An 18111-nucleotide genomic window follows, 5' to 3' on the forward strand; every position below is an offset into this window, starting at 1 on the left:
AAAATAAAAAGTTACGAAACTACAAGAATGTTGTTTGGAGTTTTTTCTAAAAATTATTGAGGTTCAAAATCCACATTTTGAGAAGTACACATCGGGGTTTTTTTGGTATGGGGTGTGCCGGTGTATGAGATGTAACTATACACCGGGTGCACGCAACAACTTCTACCCACACCCACAGTTAAAACGCCGGAGCCTTATGCTGACGTGGCACGCGGGTATGCGTATAAAATACGGGAAATTTCGCCCCTACACACCCCCCCTCCCTCCTCTCCCTCGTGCGGACACCTCATCACATCCATCGCAAAAAGAAACGACCGAAGAAGAAAAGAGAAAATAAAAATAAAAAAAAAGAAAAAGAAGAGCAGAGAGAGAGAGAGAGAGAGAGAGAGAGAGAGAGAGATCACAAAGAGGAGGAGGAGGAAGAAGAAGAAACTTTTCCGATTCCCCCTCCCCGAATCGCCTCTCTTCGATCCGCAGCTTCTCCCAAACGCGAATTCCACTCCCGATTGCGGCTTATTCGGAAAGCCGAGTCCTTGTGATTGGTTGCATGGAATAGAGGGAGTGGATGCGGAGATAAGGTGAGAAATCCGAGCATCGGGGCGCGGATTTGGGGATTTTGGATGCTCGATTGCTGTTTGTAGCGCGATTTTGATCTTGTTCGTGTCGATCTCCCCCGATCTGTTCGTGGGAGGATGGATCTTTGCCCGTCCCTGTTTTGCTTCGTCTCTGTTGCTATTTTTCGGGATTTTGCGGACGGGACGAGTCCCAATTCGAATTTTTTTTTATTTTTTTGCGATTTTGATTAGATGGTTGTGTTAAAGATGGGATTTTGTTATCTGGGTGTGCTTTGTTTTGTTGGGGGTTTTATCCCTTGATGTTGAACTCGTTGTCCCTGAATTTTGGGCGTTTCTGGTTTCGATTTGCTTGTGTTTGAATACGTGATTGATTTGTTGAGATTTATCTCAAGATTTGGTTATGTTTCATTTTTGGTTGTGCTAAAGTAGGGAGCTTGTGGATAATAATTATGCGAGATATATTAAGAAAAGTATTCTTTTTGAAGTGGAATTCGTTGCTTTATTTGTATGTGTTCTTTGATCATCAGAGAGAATATACTTTCTTTGGGATAGCGAAACTGCTCACACACAATTCTTTTCCTTTTCCATCTCCTCTGTGTTTACTTGACGATCTCTTATTACAAAATGTTCGAGTTACCTCTCAAGCAAGTTTAGTCCTTGTGGATCCTCTGTGTGCACGAAATTGTGAGATGATGTTGAATTTTCCTTGTTTTAATCATTTCTTTTTGTTATGATCTTAGATATTTTCTACTTTTATCATTTTTGATAGCTTCTGAAGTTATTGCATGCTCCTTTCTCTGTTTATGCTCCGCACTTTGTCCATATAGTCCCATTGTCTCTAATATAGTCCTGTGGATTTAATCATCAGTAATCAATGTAGTTTATGGGTCTAGTAGTAGATGTTTGTTTATCTTGGCATGCAATCTGATATACTTTGTTGTCTCTGAAATGGCAGCAGATTGAACTTGCATCTTCGTCGTAATCTCAAGGGGTGCTGCTAACTACGGAGCAGTGCCCGATGGACGCGACCACGAGCGGAGCCTCCCCCTCCATCCCTTTCCTCAACATTGTCGATGAGCCCCCCCTCTCCCTCGCCCCGCCTTTACCCCAAAACTTCCAACGATCCCAGCGCCACTGCTTTGGCAACTCCGCCCCCGGCGAATTCCCCTTAGCTGCTAGCCCTTCTGTCGTGCTCCATGTCCTCACCGCATCCGACCTCGACCCCCAGGACCTTGCCAAACTCGAGGCAAGTGTGAAAGTGCTTCCGATTCTCTCTCGCGTTTAAAGAATCGATAATGCTGCTGATTCGATTTCTTGGTGGTTGCAGGCGACATGTGCGTTCTTCAGGAAGCCAGCGAATTTCTCACCGGATTACCAGTTGTCCATGTCGGAAGTCGCGGCATTGGACATGTGCCAGAAAAGGGCGATATTTAAGCCCATGACGATGGAGGAGAGAGAACTTCTTAAGCAGCGGTGCGGGGGGTCGTGGAAGCTCGTGCTTAGGTACATTCTAGCTGGTGAGGCATGCTGCCGCCGCGAGAAGTCGCAGGCGATCGCCGGGCCCGGGCACAGCGTTGCAGTGACCTCGTGCGGTTCAGTCTACACCTTCGGTTCCAATGGCTCGGGCCAGCTCGGGCACGGCACCTTGGAAGAGGAGTGGCGGCCGCGCATTATAAGGTGGTGATTTTTCATCTTCCGAGTTGCTTCATAAACACAATAAAAAAAGTGAATCAACATTCAAGAACGAGAATTTTCGGTGGTACTACTTGCAGATCATTGCAAGGCATTCGGATCATCCAGGCTGCAGCTGGAGCCGGACGGACAATGCTGATCAGCGATGCGGGTAGGGTTTATGCATTCGGGAAAGACTCATTTGGAGAGGCGGAATATGGGGCACAAGGGTCTAAAGTTGTTACGACACCCCAAATGGTGGAATCATTGAAGGACATATTTGTGGTTCAAGCGGCAATCGGGAACTTCTTCACTGCTGTTCTGTCTCGAGAGGGGAGAGTCTATACTTTCTCTTGGGGTAATGAGACGAAGCTAGGGCATCAGACGGAGCCGAATGATGTTGAACCCCGTCTTCTCTTGGGTCCTCTTGAGAATATCCCGGTGGTGCAAATTGCAGCTGGCTATTGCTATCTCCTAGCATTGGCGTGCCAACCAAGTGGCATGTAAGATATTTCCCTTATTATCAGTTCTCAATTATTATTCTACCAAATTCAAATTCAAAGTTCAAATCTAGCCCTAGCGAAAAGATTTACTTGTCATGTATTCAATCCTTATTCATGCTAATAGTTTCTTTTGGTTCCTCTTTTCTTCATTGAACACATTGTATGAGGAACTCTTTAAGATGATTGCGCCACAGTATTAAGAATGACTTGTTCAACTACTAGTAAAGCTTGTACATTAAGAGCCTATTTGAATGGTTGAACAAGTTATCTAGTGATTGATCAAAGTGTCATGGCCATTTTCTTTTGATATTGCACAATAAGGAGACTGAGCTTGTGTGAGATCTTGTTTCTGACTTTTCAGGATAGGATGGTCACCTTAAAAAGATCATCTACTGCAAATTTTGAGATAAATGGTTTCGAGGCTGTATATTCTTTATGCAATGTAGACACCTTTTCATGCTTCCCAACAACCGAGATATGTTGAAAAAGATATCCATGCTTCCAAACAGGCCCTAACCATTTCTTATGTCTCATTGTTTATTTGCAATTGTAATGTAGGTCGGTTTACTCTGTGGGCTGTGGTCTAGGAGGCAAGCTCGGGCACGGTTCGAGGACCGACGAGAAGTACCCGAGATTGATCGAGCAGTTCCAGGCTTTGAATCTGCAGCCTATGGTCGTGGCGGCGGGTGCATGGCACGCCGCCGTTGTAGGGCGGGATGGGCGTGTGTGCACGTGGGGTTGGGGACGGTACGGCTGCTTGGGCCATGGCAATGAGGAGTGCGAGTCCGTCCCTAAAGTAGTTGAAGCCTTGAGTAAGGTCAAGGCCGTCCATGTTGCTACTGGTGATTACACGACTTTCGTTGTGTCGGATAACGGGGATGCGTATTCATTCGGCTGCGGAGAGTCCTCAAGCCTGGGGCATTCAGCTGCGGTTGATGGACAGGTTTTACATGCTATTCTTTTTATCATTTTCTTCCCCTCTTTATACTGAAGTTACTCCTTCCTCATTCAACTAACTTTTTGTTTTCTCCATAATTCATAAACCAAACTAGATGTTGCGGAAGAATTTTTTGTAGTCAAAAATCTCATTTAATTGTCTAAAATTTATGTTCGAAAGAACCCGAAATCCAAAATCATAAGCAAACAAGGCCTAAGGTTTAAGTTCATGATATAATCATACAATAGCAGTAATAACTATCTACAACATTTGTCTAACATCTAACAAAATTTATGGTGATGTGTAGCAAATCGACTCTTGAGTCAATAAATTGCTGTATCATTCATTTGACAAAGTCTCAAGTATTTTTTTTTCTTATTTCCAGGGCAACAGGCACACTAATGTGCTTACTCCAGAACTAGTCACCTCTCTGAAAAATATCAATGAAAGGGTGGTACAAATCAGCCTCACAAACTCGATATACTGGAATGCGCACACGTTCGCTCTCACCGAATCGGGTAAGTTGTACGCGTTTGGGGCGGGTGACAAGGGCCAGCTCGGCATCGAACTCGTCGCGCAGCAAACCGAGAGAGGGAATCCGGAAAGGGTCGAAATCGATCTCAGCTAGCCTTCAGTTAGCTCATGGAGGCAGGCGTAGTGCTTATTCCGCTTATTCCTCTACATTTAATCCTGTTAATTCTTTTGGACTTCTTTAATCTCTTCTGCTGACTATTCCTCTGATTATAACAAAAGGCATCTGATGTTCATATGCTGTCGAAATCTGCTTTTAGAATTCATGTTCATATGTAAATAGTAAGGAACAAAACATGGGTCGCTAGTTGCATGCTCAGGCTTGAAAAGTAGATAGCTGACATGCTGTTGATAGCTCTTTAGTTTAAGGTGTGCAAATTAAATTCAAATGCCTTCATTTCATTTGACTAATCATACACTTACCTTCTGCTTCTCTTGGAATCGCATATTTGATGCTCATTACGATTTGTGGTGAACTGCATTAATCTGCTCTGCTGCTCCGTTTATTTCAGGTTTAATTTTTTTTTACCGAGAATAGCTATTCAGATTAAAACCACGTGTAGAATAAGGCATGAGAATACGTGACACGTATTGTTTGATGGGTCGGTATTATAATGGAGATCAAGACATTTGGTGATTACTTTTAACTTAAAAATTCATACATATACTTGAAATATGCATCCAAGTTGAAAAGATTAAATCAATTACTAACTTATACACATATGAAATACTGATTTATCAACAATATCTGAGGAATCTTTTGAAGGGACGTATAATTTGATTGGAATTTTTGGGCTGTTTGTTTGGTGGGGACCTGGGTGATTTAATAATTCAAGCAACCAATGATGGAAAGCATCTTAATTATAAAGTGGCTCCAGCTACAAAGATTGACACAAGAGAAGTCATAGTTTGGGCCCATTACGTAATCTTTTACTTTACCTTGGGGAAAACAACTCCATTATATTATATGGAGGGGATCATGCGATTGTTAACTTACCTACAAGTTTTGCTTATTAGAAAAGTACTGTTGAGTGCAGGTTCCTCCAAGTTTAGGAACTATTATCTAATCATATTTTGAGGAGATGATGCATGCGCTGAGTTGTCGGTTCTTTTAGCACTATGCTTAATAGAACTAACCGATATTCTGCTGTTTGAGTAGTGCTATTTGAAGAAACATTTTATTAATTTAAACTCTATATATTGGTCAGTAAAGTTTCACAATTATCCTTTGCTTTTTTTGGTTGGACAATTAATATTTCAACTTCCTGAAGCTATTTCGCTTGGTCCTCGTCTTCATCTACTTAAAAAGTAAATAAATAAATAAATAAAATCTTCGCGTCCATTACAACTGTACAGTAATGAATTTTGCATTTAGTGGCCCTCAATCAGTCGCATCTCGTTGCAGTTGATTTGGGCTCATTTTAGCTACCTACCTGCTGTAGCTGAATTTCTAAATCATTCTGTTTGCCAAATGCTCTACTGCGTGTCGATGTCTCGAATCAATAGCCGCGCATCTCCTCGGACCGAGCTACGGCCAATAATGGGCCTAGAAAAGGCCCATAACTTGTAGGCCGAGTATCTCCTCGGACCGGGCTACGGCCCATAACTTGTAGGCCTAGTTTTTTCTTTATTTATATATTTATTTTCTCTGATTCAAACATTGTTCAAAACATACAAACTCGAATGGTCAAATATCAAGCGCCTGGACAGCTAATCTCAAATTGTTGTTAGATAAGAAGAATCTTAATCTTAATTTATTTATATTACTCAAAATATTTATATATTAAAATATAATTAAAATTTTGACTCGACTTCGATTTATTTAACCTCTGACTCTCTCAGAAACATGAATTCAAACCGGGTTTTGGGTTGGGTCGGTTCGGAGGAGGAAAAATCGAGCTTGACCGTGCGCTGCCGCCGCCTTATCTGGACCGGTCCCTTCAGACTACTTCCCCCACCAAAACTTGCACGGACTCGGTTCATCCGTGCATTCCGTGCACCACCCCCACTCTCACACTATTTTGATCCCAATCTTTTTTTAAAAAGAAATTTTGTTAGAGATTATATAGAATAGAAAAATAAAATACCCACTGAAACTTTCAAACAAAATAGGAATCACTGTGAGGTGCGTTTATTTAACTGAAAATAAAGACGAATAAAGCAATTTTTGGTCGTAAATATTTACTTTCGCTGTTTGATTTACTGTAACTTTACATTCGACTAAAATCAAAGTGTTCCACGACAATATAATTAACTTTTGGCCCATTTTAGGCTGAAGTGAATTACGAAAAAAATAATAAAAAAATATCGAACAAGCAAAAAAAGAAAAGCTAAAGAAATTTTAGTTTCTTATACAAATAAATAATACAAGAGGATTAACTTTTATCTAAATTTTAGTTTCTCTGAAAGTATGTTTTAGACTGAATTTTATTTTTCATGAAACAAGCAGATCTTAAACTATTTAATCGAAACTGAAATATAAGATATTAATCATATGAAGAACTGCACATGAGGAGCGGTGCACAGGATGAACATATACACCCGGTGCACGCAATAAACTCCTCCGTACCTACCCCCCTCCTCCGCTCCATCACTATATATGTAGCGGGGGATTCGCGTCTCCTCCCCACGCCCATTCTTTTTGGCTCTTTCGCTTTTTAACATTTTACGGCCCCTTTATAAGACGCCATGGCTGAGGTAAGCTTCTCCTCTCCCTCTCCCTCTCCCTCTCCCCTAGGGTTTCAGATCTATATCCCTGTTCCTAAATTCCACCGTTTTCTTCGGATTTGCGCCTTCGATTCCTTATTATTGTTGTATTTCATCTGAATTGTGATCAATTACGGACAAATTGCATGGTGTTGTTGGTTGATTGGACGAATTCATCTTAATCTCTTGCTACCTTTCTTCTTGATCGTTGATCTGTTGTAAGCTAGCTTGCGGAAGTTTCAGTTTGTGCATCGGATTTGAATTGTTTGACGAGAGATGTATAGTGGAATGCGTATGTGTATGCGTCTGATTAGGGATGTGATTTTTGGGAAAAAAAAGTTTTCGCCTTGCGAGTATATTTAGGTCCAATCAAAGGGTTTCGAGATTTTAGATTAGATGGGTTTTTACTCCTCCTTTTTTTTTTTTTTTTTTCCTGCTCCTTTCTCCTTCTGAATCTGAGGCCTGATGCAGCTTTGGCAAGGTGACAACTTCTGATGATGCACCTTTTGCTTATCTGTATGATGCAATGGTTGGCTTGGAAATTTCTGAGTCACGAACAGTGAAAAGTATCCCTAAGGAGAATTTCAGTTCTTCTGGTTATCCCAATTGTGATTGATAGGAATTGAGGGGATTAGAAGGGATAAAGAGGGGATAGAACAAGTCCAGCGTACTCCCGTGAATTATATCCTGGGGATAAATGTGCATTTCGGATATTTTCTTGCATTTAATTTCAAGTGAGAATTTCATATCTCATTGTGTTTGGAGGGATAGATGGGATATCTACCGCTATCGCAACCTTATTCCCCAAGCAAACTCTAGCTAAGAGGAAAAGAGGTAGGATAAGAGATTGACATCTAGGCATTTCCCCTCCCTTCCTCGGTGTTTCTCATGGAGTTGTTGGATTTAGCCTTGGGAATGGATCTTAATAACGATTAGGGGATTCTCCTCTCACTTGTTGAGAAGAATGTTTACTTATGCTATTCAGCTGTTCACGTTGCGTAGATGCTCAGTCATGCATACTTATTCTTGGCAAACTATTTGTTTTCTTTTAAGGTGTTTATGATAAAAAAACTATATTGGATGAAAATGTATTGGGACCCCCTCAACTATAGGCCTGTTTGGAATAAATTCTTTAATTATTTTTCTTTTCATTTGCACACCCTCAACTTTTGACTTTTCTGATTTAAATTAGTTTTAGGTAAAAATGTGTAGAGACCCTTTCAACTATAGGATGCTTTAAAATAGATCCCTCAACTCTATTATTATCTTTTATCAATGACCCCTCAACTTCTCATTTTGTTTGATTTGAGTTGATTAACCATTTGAGTTAAAGAATTTTAAATGTAACAGCTTGATTAGCTATTAATCATTAACAGTAAATGAAATCATCAGTTCCATTAACTGAAAAAATCCTCAAAACATGCTAGGATTACTGCTAAATTTTTCTAAATCTTTAGTTATTTAATAAAAATATGTACCAGCAAGAATGACGGATTTAATATTTTTGTGTCATTGAACATTTTGTACCAAAGGAGTATTCTACTTTTACTGTCACTTGAAAGTGTCTTAATGAAAATTTTCTTCATTTGTTATCTTCTGCAGACTGTTGTCCTCAAGGTTGGTATGTCCTGCGAAGGTTGTGTTGGAGCTGTTAAAAGGGTCCTTTCTAAAATGGAAGGTTGGTTCCCCGCGTTCTTGTGTCTTTTAATAGTTTAACAATTAATATGAAGTTGGTGTAAGTAGCTGCTTACAGACTGTTGTCCTCAAGTTTTCTTGGGCATATGCCATGTGGTCTAACCGTACTAAACATAATTTTTACATTGAGAAACATGGAGAGATCTCCTCTCTCCCCAGATTTACTTATACATGCAAATATTCATGTTTGTGGGAAGAAATTTTAGGTTGGGTCTTGTATTGGCTGTACCTTCAGCATGTGCATAAACAGCTAATGGAGATCTACTGCTGTTTGTGATTTTTTTTTAGGTGTTGAATCATTTGACGTCAACCTCACAGAGCAGAAGGTAACTGTAAAGGGCAATGTGAAACCAGAAGCTGTTCTACAAACTGTGTCAAAGACGGGGAAAAAGACTTCGTTCTGGGAAGCAGAAGCTGAAACCAAAGAAGCAGCTGCTGCTGTCACTGCTACTGAATGATACTTCACATGACCAATTATACTAAGTTGGTGGGTTGATCTCAATATGAGAAATTGTGTACGATGTTTCTAAAGTTCAGCACTCTGTATGAGTCAGTACAGTTTGCCTCTGAAACATAACAGATGAGTTTCCACACTTAAAGTATATCAATAAGATAGTATAAACTGTTATTTAATGTCTTATTGTAAGTGCGCTGCAAATAATCGTCATACTTTGCTATTCTTGTCTCATTGTTGATTCCTATGTTGGGTTCAAGTGCCCTAATGGTGTTAGGGACTTGCGGTACAAATGGTTCAGAGCTTTCTTGCTTATATGGGAATAAAGAGTGAGAATAGGATACAGTTGGTGTCCGAACTTAAGCCTTCTCAACCCTATTTTTATTAAGATTATTATGGTATTTTTTGATTTATGAACTGTTAAAATTCAGTGAAGAGTTTGTCTGTCTTTAGCTACATCGGCTATATGGGGTTTTAACCGTAGAATGGTCGTCATCCATTCTCACGTTCTTAGCCTTCACCTATACGGTAAAAAAGGTATATTGGCACACTGTATTTTAAATCAACTATGCGTTTGTTCGGATTCCTCTGTTAGTGTTTAATTTGATTGACATTGAAGCGATAAGAAATGCATAGCATAGTAATAAAAAGGGGAGGAGAATGCCCCTGGAGGTAGTACTCGTATCAGATGAGCTCATAGTCTTGCGAGAGCTCGGATGCGGGAGTTGGCGGGCATGTAGAACTCTGCAGCAGCCCGAGCTTCAGTCTGTCGATTTCCGCCTTAAATCGCCTGTCCGCAACAGCTTTTAGTTCGTTATTGGCGAGTTTTGATTTTGAGCACTTAACTGCATCCATCTCTCTCTCTCTCTCTACCGTAATTTCCCTCTTCCCCTAAGAAAATTCTGTGTAACAGATATTCCATCTAACAATATGAACAAACACCCAACATGCTCTAGACTCATAATACAAGAATCAAACTATACTCCTTCACATCACACCCTGAAATCACAATCACCATAGTACATGCAGGTAGCAAAAGGAATATCAGCTCAAAGAGAGGACTTCTTCCTGCTTCCTCGTTCGCCTGCATGACAGCCATTCAGCCATGCGACAAATGACAGAAGCAATCATCCCCCAATGACAGAAGCACTGCTACACTATTTCCGCTACTGTTCAATGCTATTATATTTAGGCTAAATTACAGAAAACCCCCCTGTAATAACCCGCTTTTTCACTTTCCCCCCTTGACATTTAAAAACCTACACTTTGCCTCCTTTTAAAATGAAAAATGTGCACTTCACCCCTAACGTTAGGGTTCCGTCAGGGGTTCTGTTAAAAAATATTTTTTTATACTGAAAATACCCCTCTGCCTCTTCTCTGATGCTTCGCTCCCTCCGGCTCGCCGCTTCGCCGCCTCGCCGCCTCGCCATCCTCCACTGCTTCGCCCTCGCCCACAACTGCTTCGTCCTCCTCCGCCGCCTCGCCTTCGCCCTCGTTGTCCCTGCCTACCTCTCCATCAACACCCATCTTAGTACCTTCCCTACTGTCGCCGAAATCGATGGGCGACGACGATGTAGGAGGAGAAGGGGAGCAGGTGGAGAAGAAATTGGAGAGGAATCGTGGCCGATTGAGGTGGAAATAGCGGCGGATCGAAGGGGCGGCTGAGGAAGCTCAGGAAGAAGACAACAATGGCGAGGGGCAAAATCGTCATTTTACACACCGTAACCCCCCTGTGAACATTTTTCATTTTACAAGGGGGCAAAATGTAGGTTTTTAAATATCAGGGGGGAAAAGTAAAAATGCGGGTTATTACAGGGGAGTTTTCTGTAATTTAGCCTCATATTTATGATAATAAAGCTTCAGAACAGAACCCTAAGCGACATAAGAATTTATCAGAAAAGAAAATTCTTCAAAGAAATACCTCAAATCTTCACTGTCGTTGATAAATAAAACAATCGACAAAAACATTTACTGCTATCCTCGTCGTCAGTTTGTCCAAAAGTTCTTCACTCTCCAATACATTAACAAGGCACAATATAAGCAGTCACAGCGAGATGTAAATCAGATCTTAAAGCACAGTTATCAGGCTCAACAAACATTTCCAAACACCACATAACGACTTGGCCTTTTAGACCAGTTTCAGTTTCGGACGATAGTTAAACTGTCCAGAACGCAAAACTTGGCAAATGCTTCTCTCTCAAACAACATCAATAATCGGATGGTGCGATCACATCGTCAATCTTAAGGATCATTTTCACCACCTGTGTTGCCAGCAAGATTTGCTGCTGTTTTCCGATCAAAGTCTCGAATACATTCTGCTCTTTCATGTCATTTGTCCCGACATCGTTGCAATCGATGCCACAGAACGGATTGTTTTCCTGCATCAACCGAACCAAGAGCTTAGAAAATTGAAGGAACACTATAAAGGGGGAAAACACACACACACAGTTAATTATATCTATGAAAATAATTGGTATGTTGAAACTAAAAGAATTACAGAGATTGGTAGACTAATATATGATTTTTAAACACTGAAGTCCAACATACAACAGAGGTGAACATCAAATTTTGAATTTATACGCCGAACTTCAAAACTACTTTAAGACCATTCATCAGGGGAAAAAGACAAATCTATTATGAAGTTGCAGAGGATTCGAATATATAACAAATGTAGTAGAAAGATATTACCACAAGAAGAATTAGTAATCAATACCTTGACTTGCTGAGATTTGACTGCAGTCAGAGTATTAATAGGTTGCAGGCCACTGTTCTCTGCTAGAGCCAATGGTATTGAATCTAAAGCTTCAGCAAATGACCTGATAGCATACTGCATAAACAGAAGTACAATAGCGAATCAAGTCTGCCGTCCTTTAAGATATAATTTGAAGGCCATTTTACCCCAGAAAAACGAAACGAAAATAAGAAGTCTTTTTCTATTTACACAACTTTCGACCAGAGCATCTTTTCAAAGGCTAAAAGGCCCCTGTCATTCATACAAAGTAGCGCTGGGTGTAATTCAGTCTATAAAGGAAAATTTCGGACAAAAATTGCAAAAACTGAAAAAGTCGACAAGGTTTAAAAAAAAGGGAAAAAAAAATGGAACTAAAAAAAATCCATATGTTGAATGCTAAATAATCACCTGCTCAACTCCAGGATATCGATCTGCAGCAGCATCAACAGCAATAGAGCAAGAGATCTCAGCTGAGCCACCACCATAAACTATGGAATTGTTACGAATCAGATTCCTTGCAACGCAAAGTGCATCATGAAGACTACGTTTTGTCTCCTCAATCATCATCTTGTTGCCTATACCATCACATTTTGTAATTTCATAAGATCAGTTATGCAGCACTCAGGATAATTTTCTCGCACCACAACTTTCAAAAACCAGTATAAATGTTCAAAATGTAACTTAGACATGTTATTTCATGGTCGACAATGATAATATGCTCAATTGCATGACAGGGCATCACATTGGGGCTATTCAAACATACCACCACGAATGAAAATGGTTACAGCCCTGGAATTTGCACACTGTTCAATGTACAGCATACGATCTTTTGTTGTTCCGAAAGACTTCTCTCTCACCAATCCGGCCTGATCAAGTACATCAAATAAGAGTAATCTGTTTAAATGATAATTGCACAGTTAATGGTAATCAAAAAAGAATTAGAACCAAGATTTCAATATAAGGGATTCAACACCAAAGTAAATTGTTAGCCTTCAAAAATATCAAAATCTGAGGTGAATAAATTGCAAAAATAAATCTACCTTCCCCAACTTTTCTGGTGTCAACTCTTGGAATCTGGGAACTATTCTTCCACCTGCATGTGGCCAACAGGGGAAATTCCTCAGGCTCTTAGCAAACTCTTCCATCTACAGGAAAAGGATGAATATGGTTACCTGTAGCTATTGCAATCAATTCCAGTTCAACACCGCCAACCCATCTGACAGCTGGCAGATTCCTATGCATTAACAGATGATTTGCTTCATCATCAAAGCCCCATTGACAAATAACTAGAGTTGCGCCAACATCCTACAATGATTCAAAAATAGAACAAGCGAGATCAGCAAATAAGTCACTCTACAAGTTAAAAAAGAATAGATAGCTCGGTACCCCATATGACAGGATAATAAGAACTTTCATCTTCAGTTTTAATTGATAAATATCACTCCCCCCACCCCCCCACCCCCCCAACCCAAAAAAAAGAAAAAAAAACCAAACAAAAAACACAACCCCCACCCCCCAACAACAAAAAGAGAAAAAGAAAAACTGTCCATGAAATCAAAACTACAACACCACAAACACAATTGAGTATACTAACACCATAATTGTGCTAGCTTAAACTCTCAGAATTCAAAAGATCAAATGCATAAATTATAGACACTTGCATTTTCTAATGGCTCAAAAAAGAGCAGCTTTTTACCTTGCATTTCTGAACCATATCATCAAAGTACTGCTGTTCTTGCTGACGCAAAGTTTGAAACTTCTCTACAGTGTCAATGTCAACCTTATGCTTAGTCTTCGGCTTCGGTGGCTCAAATGGGCAAGTCAAAATAGCAATCTTCGCATTTTCAATTCTTTTTGGCATCTGCGGATGGCTCATGTCCTTGTCAACAACAATACCATAGATGAGCTCAGTGTCTTCCAGCTTCCCTCCAACCTTTCCTTCAACTTTAATTAAGTCTAAGTTCACATCTTTCCTGTCTAAATCAGCAACTGCTAGAACTGCCTTAACAGCGATCTCAGCTAACATACACTTACAGCGGTTAACACTGTAGAACATATTGAATGTACATCAGGCAAGCACATCATTGTCAAGTAGAATTCCAGAATTGCATTTTGATACTAAAGCACGTCATTGTGAAGTAGAACTCCAGAATTGCATTTTATACTAAAGCACGTCATTGTGGAGTAGAACTCCAAAATTGCATTTTTATGCTATGTGATAAGATCACTCTTAGAAAATATATATGCCAAAAGAGATGAGTGAAAAGCAAAACTGTCAATGTGCCCAAAACACACAAGACATCCCTCAGAAGGAAGACAGCCAGAAAATTGGCAATTTGTGTACAGAAATAACTCCAATCTCAGTATTGGTCAATTATGTATGTAGTCTAACCACAATAAACAGTAAAATCTATGAGATACATGTTGTATTGAAAAGCGAACTTCAAAACGCCAAAAAAAAAAAAAAAAAATCCACAATGTTACCACAAATGTGTCTTAATCTATTTATGAAGCTTTCCAGGGAGTTTTGGCATCCTACTACATGCTTTGTTTTCTTTCTAAGACAATTCTAGCAATATGGTGGTAATCAAAAAGGATTGCAACTAATTTACATTTGACAAGAAATGGCCACATAAGAAAGTGAAGAACAAGTACATTTTCTTTGTTATGACATAAAAGTTACATCTGGAAGAAGTGAAATCAACCAAGCAGCAAATAAAAGGTAAGCAAGACCCTACTCAAGAACAATGACAAATAATTGTGAAATCCAAAGCATCAGTCCGCCATATTGTTGGTTTTGTTAGAGCATTACGATAATACGAAAACCAACATTAATCATCTTTCTAATCACAAAAAAGAACTGAAGGAAAAAAAATTCTAAAATAAAGTATCATTGACCATTCTACGAACTGTGGAAGAATATTGAAGCAGACTTACATTTTCGAGGACAAAGTTGTCATGCACGTCTGAACCAAAGGCTCTATATCAGTCGCACTGAATTCAAACTTTTGAGAGATACGCTCAAGATGCTCAAAAGCAATCCTGGAGGCCATCTCATAACCCTCAGCAATCCTAATAGGATGGATACCACGTTCGAGTAGCTTTTCGGCCTGTTCTAAAAGAGCACCAGCCATAACAACAACTCCAGTTGTACCATCACCAATTTCATAGTCCTGACTACGAGATAATTCCACCATCAGCTTTGCAATCTGATTGTCAACATCCATTTGCTCCAAGATTGTTGCCCCATCATTTGCTATTGATGCAAGAAGATCAGCGAATTGCACAATATAAAATTCGAACAGGATTTGCTTCAAGCTATTATCTCACAATGAATGGATCTAATGAGCAACAGTAAGAATCCAATCTACGAAATAACTTAGTAGATTTGAAGAACAATACTGAAACAGTTTTATATATGCATAATTGTTACGAACAATTAACTGAGATACTACACGATATCAACATAGTTAATCCAATCTGATGGAAATAGATATTACTCATACGTCCCAGAGGTTAAAAGAGAAAGAAAACGCTACAGATTAGCAATGAAGTGTATTATCATTCATTCCTAAGGCCTAGAAAAATCAAATCTTTAGCATCCCACCCGATTCCTCCTACACCTAAACTGACTCAAACTAGATCCACTTACATTCCAAGTAAACAAGACAATGCTAACCACAACAAGTTAGATGAGCCGATTACTTCAAATCCCCAACACACCCATCTCTCCGTTTCTAGTCCTTCCACATCCACACATCATGCCTTAAAAAGAAGGTAAAAATATAATGCGACTCCCCAACAATTGGCCATTTTGAAATAAGCCCCTCAGCTAATTTTTCTTTTAGTGGGTTTGGCACCCCCCTGAACTACTAATTTTTAAGACTAGAATCATTTTTGTTAGTTTAGGGGCTGTTTGATTTGACGTAAAACTGGAAAAAAAAGTTCTCGGTGGAAAAAAATTTTCAATGGAAAAAAAGTTTTACGTAGTTTGGTATTTGGTTAATTTGTAGGAAATGATAAAAATTTTTTCAATCACGATTGTTTGGTTGAAAGGAAAAAATATATATATAAATAAATATTACTATATATTTTATATATTTTATATTATTAATATATAATTATTATCATATTACATTTATAAATAAAATATATTTAAAATATATTATGTAATAATTAAATATGTCATATAATATATAATACTATAAAATAAATTATTAGATATAAAATAAATATGTCATATTTTTTGGCGTCATTTTCGTTTTCCGGTCGTTCCAAGCGGCGAGCGGAAAACGAAAACACCATTTTTCCGTGGATTCGTAAAAGAAATTTTCCGAAAAAATTTTTTTACGAGCAAACAAACACTCGGAATCTTATTTTTCTACCGAAAAAAAATTTTCGGGGTGATTTTACGACGAAACAAACATGCCCTTAAGTAATTTTCTTAAATTTGATAGCTTTATTAATTATTAGCCATTAATATTGGGAGTTCAATTTGAAATTTCCTAAAATCCATAATATACTTGACAAAACTCATTCAAAATCGCAGGAAAAAAAAAATTGAGGGGGTCGTTTCAAAGAGACTTATAGTTGAGCGGATCTCCACTCATTTCAACGTAAAAAACCCTAGAAAGGAACAGATAATAGTTACACACAAAGATCACCCATACCCATCCAAAACCCAGCATTTCATTCACCAAACTCAGATCCGAGTAAGGAGGTAGATACGATGCAAAGATAGATCGAGAGAGAGAGAGAGAGAGAGAGAGAGAGAGAGAGAGAGAGAGAGAGAGAGTGTGTGTGTGTGAGTGAGTGAGATGGGATCGGGGAAAAAAAAGTAGTAAACCCTAACTGATGATGACGTCCCCGTCGGGGCTCTGGAGCATCTTGTCCATGCCCTTAGGGCCGAGCGAGGTGCGGAGGATGCGAGCCACAGCGCGCCCCGCGGAGATGTTGGCCCTCTGCGCGTCCAACCCCCGCACCCGCGTCTTCTGCTCCTGCTCCTTGAGGATGATGAAGGGCCTCCCGAACTCGTCGAACGCCAACGCCATTGCTGAGCTCTCTCTCTCTCTCTCTCTTACGAATCTCAGAGGAAGGAGAAATTGGACGAGGGGTTTAGGAGGAGGCGAAAGCGTACTGGTACTGGTAGGTTCGAGAACAAAAGAGGAGGCTCCGCAGCTTTTTTATGCGCCTCACCTCGTTAGAGCGGATATTCTCCAGAGTGATCTGAGCCGTCCAATAATTGGGCCGCTCAAAACAATCCAAGCACAATTTGGGCCGGGCTTTTACCGGGCTGGATTTATCTATTGGGCCCAGCATTCTTATCTTTTTTTTAAATTTTTAAACTTTCTTAGTACGTTTGGTTCGAAATCGAAATCAGTATCAGAGTTGGAATGAGAATAAGCTGAAAACAAAATCGGAATGATTTAGCCTTTGGATCAATTCCTTTAATCATTTCTAACTATTGAATTAAATAATATAACACAGTGAAAATCACTCAACCCTACAATTGCTCATCTTATGATTAAAAACTTGATAGCAAAAAAGAGCAAATACTATAAACAGTATTCCAGCCCAACTATATATATATATGTATATACTACTTATAAAAGAGAGAGTTTTAAAATTTTTTTATTTTTCAAAATGTCGGTCCCTATTAATACAATTACAATCACATACTAGCAATATCATTCATTCAACTTTAATGGAACATTTTTCATTTTACAATGAGGCAAAATATAGATTTTTAAATGACAAGAGAAAAGTAAAAATCGGGTTTTGACAGAGAAGTTTTATGTAATTTAGCCAATAAACAATAATAAAAAAATAATTTTTTATTTAAATTCTAGTTTATTGAAATTTTCTTTTAATTTGAACATTGCGCGCTAAAGTGGTTTTCAATGTGAAAGTTTGTTAAAAGCGGAAAATGAAAAATCATTGCGGCTCACGAGTCCACCATGGGCGTTCTCACGTGGTCCACGAGGAAAGTGACAAACCTCATAGACCACACGATTATTGACACATGAAATAATTATTAAAAAATAAAACTCCGCTAATTAAAACAAGTGCGAAACGAAGACGATTTTTAATGTAGAAATTTAAAAATTAAAGGCTAAATCAGAGAAAACCGCCTTATAAATATTTATTTTTTATTTTTTATTTTAATTTTAAAAAATTTATATTTTACACACTTAATATTTTAAGTTATTACATTTAGTCCCCCTCCGTTAGAGTTTCATTATTATTCCGTCAATTTTTTATAATTTATATAAAAATTAACTTAAAAAATGACAGAAATATATTAAAAA

At 38.9% G+C, this 18111-nt stretch overlaps 3 protein-coding genes across 4 annotated transcripts; 2 read left to right on the forward strand and 1 right to left on the reverse strand.

The window, feature by feature from the left end:
- LOC109723155 (ultraviolet-B receptor UVR8) lies at nt 267–4628 on the forward strand. 2 transcript variants are annotated; one of them, XM_020251410.1, is made up of 6 exons: nt 267–578; nt 1531–1821; nt 1903–2252; nt 2348–2749; nt 3308–3692; nt 4072–4628. In XM_020251410.1, exons 2-6 carry the CDS (start codon nt 1594–1596, stop codon nt 4312–4314), a joined length of 1608 nt encoding a protein of 535 aa, XP_020106999.1. In that variant the 5' UTR covers nt 267–578; nt 1531–1593; the 3' UTR covers nt 4315–4628. The 2 variants fall into 2 exon arrangements, with proteins under 2 accessions (XP_020106999.1, XP_020107000.1); XM_020251411.1 differs by having other exon boundaries at nt 1534–1821.
- On the forward strand, nt 6795–9306 carry LOC109722971 (copper transport protein ATX1-like). Its single transcript, XM_020251145.1, has 3 exons — nt 6795–6914; nt 8526–8601; nt 8907–9306. Exons 1-3 carry the CDS (start codon nt 6906–6908, stop codon nt 9074–9076), a joined length of 255 nt encoding a protein of 84 aa, XP_020106734.1. The 5' UTR covers nt 6795–6905; the 3' UTR covers nt 9077–9306.
- Nucleotides 10961–16968, reverse strand: LOC109722970 (T-complex protein 1 subunit epsilon-like). Its single transcript, XM_020251144.1, has 9 exons — nt 16656–16968; nt 14741–15059; nt 13500–13848; nt 12976–13108; nt 12844–12896; nt 12567–12669; nt 12212–12378; nt 11786–11899; nt 10961–11450 (listed from the first exon to the last, which is right to left on the reverse strand). Exons 1-9 carry the CDS (start codon nt 16852–16854, stop codon nt 11280–11282), a joined length of 1608 nt encoding a protein of 535 aa, XP_020106733.1. The 5' UTR covers nt 16855–16968; the 3' UTR covers nt 10961–11279.

This window comes from Ananas comosus, linkage group 17 (assembly GCF_001540865.1).
Source record: "Ananas comosus cultivar F153 linkage group 17, ASM154086v1, whole genome shotgun sequence".
In the NCBI taxonomy this organism is placed as follows: domain Eukaryota; kingdom Viridiplantae; phylum Streptophyta; class Magnoliopsida; order Poales; family Bromeliaceae; genus Ananas; species Ananas comosus.